The sequence below is a fragment of the Myiozetetes cayanensis genome, unplaced genomic scaffold, assembly GCF_022539395.1.
Source record: "Myiozetetes cayanensis isolate MyiCay16 unplaced genomic scaffold, myiCay2020 scf776, whole genome shotgun sequence".
NCBI classification, from domain to species: domain Eukaryota; kingdom Metazoa; phylum Chordata; class Aves; order Passeriformes; family Tyrannidae; genus Myiozetetes; species Myiozetetes cayanensis.
The window spans coordinates 12,577-20,205 of record NW_026088049.1 but is presented as its reverse complement, the minus strand read 5'-3'; the positions used below and the strand labels follow the sequence as shown (position 1 = coordinate 20,205).

General features: G+C 61.7%; 1 protein-coding gene across 1 annotated transcript; it reads right to left on the bottom strand.

Moving 5' to 3' along the window:
- Positions 1-2,128: 2,128 nt before the first annotated feature.
- LOC126652340 (autophagy-related protein 2 homolog A-like) lies at positions 2,129-6,018 on the bottom strand. Its single transcript, XM_050339080.1, has 4 exons — positions 5,907-6,018; positions 4,588-4,670; positions 3,166-3,287; positions 2,129-2,181 (listed from the first exon to the last, which is right to left on the bottom strand). Exons 1-4 carry the CDS (start codon positions 5,913-5,915, stop codon positions 2,129-2,131), a joined length of 267 nt encoding a protein of 88 aa, XP_050195037.1. The 5' UTR covers positions 5,916-6,018.
- Between the last annotated feature and the right edge of the window lie 1,611 nt (positions 6,019-7,629).

Genomic DNA, 7,629 nt, shown 5'->3' with positions numbered 1-7,629 from the left:
CTATACAGGATCCCCAGCCCATACTGGTCTATACTGGTCCCCCATCCTGGTCCATACTGGGGATCCCCAGCCCATACTGGTCCATCCTGGTCCCCTCCCCAGCCCATACTGGTCCATACTGGGATCCCCCAGCCCATACCGGTCTATGCTGGTTCCCCATACTGGTCTATACTGGGGATTCCCCCATACTGGTCCATCCTGGTCCCCCAGCCCCATACTGGTCTATACTGGCATTCCCCATACTGGTCCCTACAGGATCCCCCCATACTGGTCCATACTGGTCTATACTGGGATCCCCCCCATACTGGTCTATACTGGGATTCCCCTAGCCATACTGGTCCATCCGGGATCCCCCTCCCCCATACTGGTCCATGCTGGTCCATGCTGGGATCCCCACACTGGCCCATCCTGGCTTCCCCAGCCCATACTGGTCTATACTGGGATCCCCCCATACTGGTCCATCCTGGTCCCCCCAGCCCATACTGGTCCATCCTGGTCCCCAGCCCATACTGGTCCATACTGGTCCGGTACTGGGATTCCCCATACTGGTCCATCCTGGTCCCCCCTCCCCATACTGGTCCATACTGGTCCATCTGTTCTCCCCAAACTGGTCCATACTGAGTCCCCTCCCCATACTGGTCCCTACTGGTCCTACTGGGATCCCCCATACTGGTCCCTACTGGTCCGTACTGGGAGCGCGCGTCGCTGCCCGGGGGCTCTGGGAGGAGGCCAGGGTCCCGAGGAGTCACGAGCCCAAAGGACCTCGGCCCAGGGCCTGGGGGCAAAGGCAAGGTCACGACCTGGGGACCCCCCAAAAAACAGGGACCCCCTGAAGCTAAAGGGCAAGGTCACGACCTGGGACCCCCCAAAAAAACAGGGGACCCCAGGGAGATCGGAGGGATTTTGAGAGGATTTGGAGGGGAAGTTTGGGAGGATTTTGGGAGTCCCAAGGGGATTTTGGGGGACCTGGGGGATTTTGGGGGATTTGGGGGGATTTTGGGGGTCCCAAGGGAGGTTTTGGGGGTCTGGGGGGGTTTTGGGGTCTGGGGGGGTTCTGAGGGGGATCTGGGGAGGAGGATTTGAGGGTCTTGGGGAATTGGGGATTTGGAGGGTAGAGGGGTTTTGGGGGGGATTTTGGGGGTCCCAAGGGGGGATTTGGGGGGATTTTAGGGGTCTTGGGGGCTCTGGGGGGATTTGAGGGGATTTTGGGGGTCCCAAAGGGGGGATTTGGGGGGAGTTGGGGGGATTTTGGGGGCATTTGGGGGATTTGGGGGGTCTGGGGGGATTTTGGGGGTCTGGGGGGAATTTTTGGGGTCCAGGGGAGGTTGGGGGAGTTTGGGGGATTTTGGGGTCTGGGGGAGTATTGGGGGATTTTGGGCTGGACTTTGGGGGTCTTGGGGGGATTTTGGGAGTCTTGGAGGGGATTGGGGGGATTTAGGGGAATTTGGGGGGGATTTGGGGGATTTTGGGAGTCTGGGGGTGGGGGTTGGGGGATTTTGGTGGGTTTTAGGGTATTTCAGGGTGGTTTTGGGGTATTTGGGGGTGTTTTTGGGGTGTTTTTGGGTGTTTTGGGGGTGTTTCGGGGTGTTTTTGGTGTTTTAGGGGTGTTTTGGGTGTTTGTTTTGGGGTGTTTGGGGGTGTTTTTGGGGTTGCTTTTGTTGTTTGTCGGGGTGTTTTGGGGGTGTTTTGGGGGTGTTTTGGGGGTGTTTTTTGGGTGTTTTAGGGGTGTTTTGGGGGTATTTTAGGGTGTTTTTAGGGTATTTCAGAGTGGTTTTGGTGTTTCTCGGGGTGTTTTGGGGGTGTTTTTGGGATGGTTTTGGGGTGTTTTTGGTGTTTTCGGGGTGTTTTTGGGGTGTTTCAGGGTGTTCTTGGTGTTTTCAGGGTGTTTTTTGGTGGTTTTCAGGGTGTTTGGGGGTGTTTCAGGGTGTTTTTGGGGTGTTTTTGGGTGTTTTCGGGGTGTTTTGGGGTGTTTTTGGGGTGTTTTCAGGGTATTTTTGGCCATTTTGGGGGTGTTTTTGTCTCTCACCTGCAGCGCCCGCAGCAGCTTCGCCCCCAGCCCGAGGGCGGCGTTGGCCGAGGCCGCTCCCAGCGCCGTCACCCCCCGGGTCACCCCCCGGGTCACCCCAGGTCACCCTAGGGACCCCAGCAGCGGCAGCAGCAGCAGATCCCGGAGAGACCGCCCTGGGGACACAGGGACAGTGGGGACAGGGGGGGGATAAAGGGGGGAGAGGAGGGGGACAGGAGGAGGACAATGGGGGACAATGGGGGACAATGAGATGACAGGGAGGGGACAATGAGGGGACAATGGGGATAATGGGGGACAATGAGGAGGGGACAGTGGGGGACAAGGAGGGGACAGTGAGGGGACAGTGAGGGGACAATGGGGGACAGTGAGGGGACAATGAGAGGGGACAATGGGAGGGGACAGTGAGGGGACAATGGGGGGACAATGGGGGGACAATGAGGGGACAATGAGGGGACAATGAGGGGACAATGAGGGGACAGTGGGGGACAGTGAGGGGACAATGGGGGGACAATGGGGGACAATGGAGGAGAGGAAGGGGACAGTGAGGGGACAAGGAGGGGACAATGAGGGGGACAATGGGGGGACAGTGAGGGGACAATGAGGGGACAATGGGGAGATAATGAGGGGACAATGAGGGGACAATGGGGAGATAATGAGGGGATAATGGGGAGACAATGGGGGGATAATGAGGGGACAATGGGGGGACAGGGAGGGGACAATGAGAGAACAGGGAGGGGACAGGGAGGGGACAATGAGGGGATAAAGGGGGAGATAATGAGGGGATAATGGGGGGACAGGGAGGGGACAATGAGGGGACAGTGAGGGGACAGGGAGGGGACAGTGAGGGGACAATGAGGGGAAAAAGAGGGGACAATGGTGTGGGGGGAAGGGCAGGTCAAGGGGGACCCCAACAGTTCCCTGGGGACAGGAGGGACATGGGGGGGACATTTGGGGACACTCACAGAGGGGTTTGGTGACATTTGGGGACACTTGGGGACATTTGGGGACATTTGGGGACACTCACAGAGCCGCAGCACGGGGTGCACAGGGGGGGTTGGTGACATGTGGGGACATTTGGGGACACTCACAGAGGGGTTTGGGGACATTTGGGGACATTTGGGGACATTGGTGACACTCACAGAGCCGCAGCACGGCGTGCACCGGGGCCACCCCCCCCAGCAGCCCGGGCAGTTGGTGACACCGAATGTCCCGAAGCCACTCGGTCACCGCAAACGACACCACCCGGCCCAGCCCCAGCAGCCTGGGGGGACAGAGGGACATTGGGGACATTGGGGACACATTTGGGGACAGGGGGGGACAGCGGGGACATTGGGGACAGGGGGGACAGGGGGGACACATTTGGGGACAGGGGGGACAGGGGGGGACATTGGGAACAGGAGGGGACATTGGGGACACATTTGGGGACATTGGGACAGGAGGGGACAGGGGGACATTGGGAACAGGAGGGGACATTGGGGGACATTGGGGACAGGGGGGACAGGAGGGGACATTGGGGACAGGAGGGGACATTGGGGACACATTTGGGGACATTGGGGACATTGGGGACAGGAGGGGACACATTTGGGGACATTGGGGACAGGGGGGACAGGGGGACATTGGGGACACATTTGGGGACATTGGGGACAGGAGGGGACAGGGGGGACAGGGGGGACAGGAGGGACAGGGGGACATTGGGGACAGGAGGGGACAGGGGGACAAGGGGACAGGAGGGGACAGGGAGGGGACATTGGGGACAGGGGGACAGTGGGAACAGGGGGACACAGAGCAATGGTGAGTGGGAGGACACCCAACTGTCCCCCTTGTCCCCTGCCCCCTTTGTGTCCCCCAGTGTCCCCAATGCTCCCCATGTCCCTCTGTGTCCCCTCCCATCCCCAATATCCCCAGTGTCCCCCAGTGTCCCCAATGTCCCCAATGTCCCCAACATCCCCAATGTCCCCAATGTCCCCAATATCCCCCATGTCCCCAATGTCCCAATGTCCCCCAATGTCCCCAATGTCCCCAACATCCCCAGTGTCCCCCAATGTCCCCAATGTCCCCAATGTCCCCCAATGTCCCCAACTGTCCCCCAATGTCCCCAATGTCCCCCAGCTGTCCCCCTCATGTCCCCAATGTCTCCCCAATGTCCCCCAATGTCCCCAATGTCCCACAATGTCCCCAATGTCCCCAATGTCCCCAGATGTCTCCAATCCCCCAATGTCCCCACTGTCCTCAATGTCCCCAATGTCCCCAATGTCCCAATGTCCCCCCAGTGTCCCCCTCATGTCCCCAATGTCCCCCCAGTGTCCCCAATGTCCCCAATGTCCCCAATGTCCCCAATGTCCCCCCCATGTCCCCACTGTCCCCCCAATGTCCCCAATGTCCCCCAGTGTCCCCTCTCATGTCCCCAATGTCCCCAATGTCCCCACTGTCCCCCCAATGTCCCCCCAATGGTGTCCCCAATGTCCCCAATGTCCCCAATGTCCCCTCCTGTCCCCAATGTCCTCCCCTGTCCCCAATCCCCCCAATGTCCCCCCAGTGTCCCCAGTGTCCCAGTGTCCCACCCCTGGCGGTGGCAGAGCCTCTTGAGCCGCAGTTGGGAGCAGTTGAGTCGAGCCAGCCCGATCAGGATCCCGGCCACAGCTCCCTGGGGACAATGACAGGGTCACCATGGGGACAGGGACACAGGGACAATGTCACAGGGTCACCCTGGGGACAGGGACAGGGCCAGCCCGATCAGGATCCCGTCCACGGCACCCTGGGGACAATGACAGGGTCACAGGGTCACCATGGGGACAGGGACAGGGACAATGACAGGGTCACAGGGTCACCCTGGGGACAGGGACAGGGACAGGGCCAGCCCGATCAGGATCCCGGCCACGGCTCCCTGGGGACAATGTCACAGGGTCACCATGGGGACAGGGACACAGGGACAGGGTCACAGGGTCACCCTGGGGACAGGGACAGGGTCACCCTGGGGACAGGGACAGGGACAGGGCCAGGGCCAGCCCGATCAGGATCCCGGCCACGGCTCCCTGGGGACAATGACAGGGACACCATGGGGACAATGACAGGGACAGGGTCACAGGGTCACCCTGGGGACAGGGACAGGGTCACAGGGACAGGGACAGGGCCAGCCCGATCAGGATCCCGGCCACGGCACCCTGGGGACAGGGACAGGGTCACCCTGGGGACACCAATAATGTCACCCTGGGGACAGGGACAGGGCCAGCCCCATCAGGATCCCGGCCACGGCTCCCTGGGGACAATGACAGGGTCACAGGGTCACCCTGGGGACAGGGACAGGGTCACAGGGTCACCCTGGGGACAGGGACAGGGACAGGGCCAGGGCCAGCCCGATCAGGATCCCGGCCACGGCACCCTGGGGACAATGACAGGGTCAGGGACACAGGAACAGGGACAATGACAGGGACAGGGTCACCATGGGGACAGGGACAATGACAGGGTCACAGGGTCACCCTGGGGACAGGGACACAGGGACAGGGACAGGGACAGGGCCAGCCCCATCAGGATCCCGGCCATGGCTCCCTGGGGACAATGACAGGGTCACAGGGTCACCATGGGGACACGGACACAGGGACAGGGTCACAGGGTCACCCTGAGGACAATGACAGGGACAGGGTGACAGGGTCACCATGGGGACACCAATAATGTCACCCTGGGGACAATGACAGGGTTAAGGACAGGGTCACAGTGTCACCCTGGGGACAGGGACAATGACAGGGTGACAGGGTGACAGGGTGACAGGGTGACAGGGTGACAGGTCACAGGGTGACAGGTCACAGGGTGACAGGGTGACAGGGTGACAGGTCACAAGGCCAGGGCCTGTCCCTGCTGTCCCCCCCTGTCCCCAGTGTGTCACCTGCTCCATGGTGACGCGTTTGCCCCGATAGTCCAACCAAACCGGCACGTCCGACGTGAACCGGAACTCCCTGCGGACACACGGGGGGCACACGGGGACAGCAGTGTCACCAACCCCCCTGGGACAGGGGACAGCAGTGTCACCAACCCCCCCTGGGACAGGGACAGGGACAGAGACAGGGGACAGCAGTGTCACCAACCCCCCCAGGGACAGCAGTGTCACCAACCCCCCCTGGGGACACAGAACTGTCACCAACCCCCTGGGGACACAGCAGTGTCACCAACCCCCAGGACAGGGACAGGGGACAGCAGTGTCACCAACCCAGGGACAGGGACAGGGGACAGCAGTGTCACCAACCCCCCCAGGGACAGGGACAGGGACAGAGACAGCCCAGGGACAGCAGTGTCACCAACCCCCAGGGACAGGGACAGGGGACAGCAGTGTCACCACCCCAGGGACAGCAGTGTCACCAACCCCCTCAGGGACAGGGACAGGGACAGCAGTGTCACCAACCCCCCCTGGGACAGGGACAGGGACAGAGACAGGGGACAGCAGTGTCACCAACCCCCCCGGGGACAGGGACAGGGGACAGCAGTGTCACCAACCCAGGGACAGCAGTGTCACCAAACCCCTCAGGGACAGCAGTGTCACCAACCCCCCCAGGGACAGCAGTGTCACCAACCCAGGGACAGCAGTGTCACCAACCCCCCCAGGGACAGCAGTGTCACCAACCCCCCCATGGGGACAGCAGTGTCACCAACCCCCAGGGACAGGGACAGCAGTGTCACCACCCCAGGGACAGCAGTGTCACCAACCCCCTGGGGACAGCAGTGTCACCAACCCCCCCAAGGGACAGCAGTGTCACCAACCCCCAGGGACAGTGTCACCACCCCCGGGGACACAGTGTCACCAACCCCCCTGAGGGACAGCAGGGTCACCAACCCCTGGGGACAGCAGTGTCACCAACCCCACAGGGACAGCAGTGTCACCACCAGCCCAGGACAGGGACAGGGGACAGCAGTGTCACCACCCCAGGGACAGCAGTGTCACAACCCTCTGGGGACAGCGAGTGTCACCAACCCCATGGGGACAGCAGTGTCACCAACCCCCAGGGACAGGGACAGCAGTCACCAACCCCCCAGGGACAGCAGTGTCACCAACCCCCGGGGACAGCGGTGTCACCAGCCCCCAGGGACAGCAGGTCACCCAGCCCCAGGGACAGCAGTGTCACCAACCCCTTGGGGACAGCAGTGTCACCAACCCCTGGGGCACAGTGTCACCAATCCCCAGGGACAGCAGTGTCACCAACCCCCAGGGACAGCAGTGTCAACCCCCTGGGGACAGTGTCACCAACCCTGGGGACAGCAGTGTCTGCCCCAGGACAGCATTCGCCCCCAGGGACAGTGTCACCCAACCCCCTGGGACAGCAGTGTCACCAACCCCAGGGACAGCAGTGTCACCAACCCCAGGGACAGCAGTGTCACCAACCCCAGGGACAGCAGTGTCACCAACCCAGGGACAGCAGTGTCACCCAACCCCAGGGACAGCAGTGTCACCAACCCAGGGACAGCAGTGTCACCAACCCAGGGACAGCAGTGTCACCAACCCAGGGACAGCAGTGTCACCAACCCCCCCAAGGGACAGCAGTGTCACCAACCCAGGGACAGCAGTGTCACCTCCCCCAAGGACAGGGGACACCCCTGGGGACATCCCAGTGCCCCCC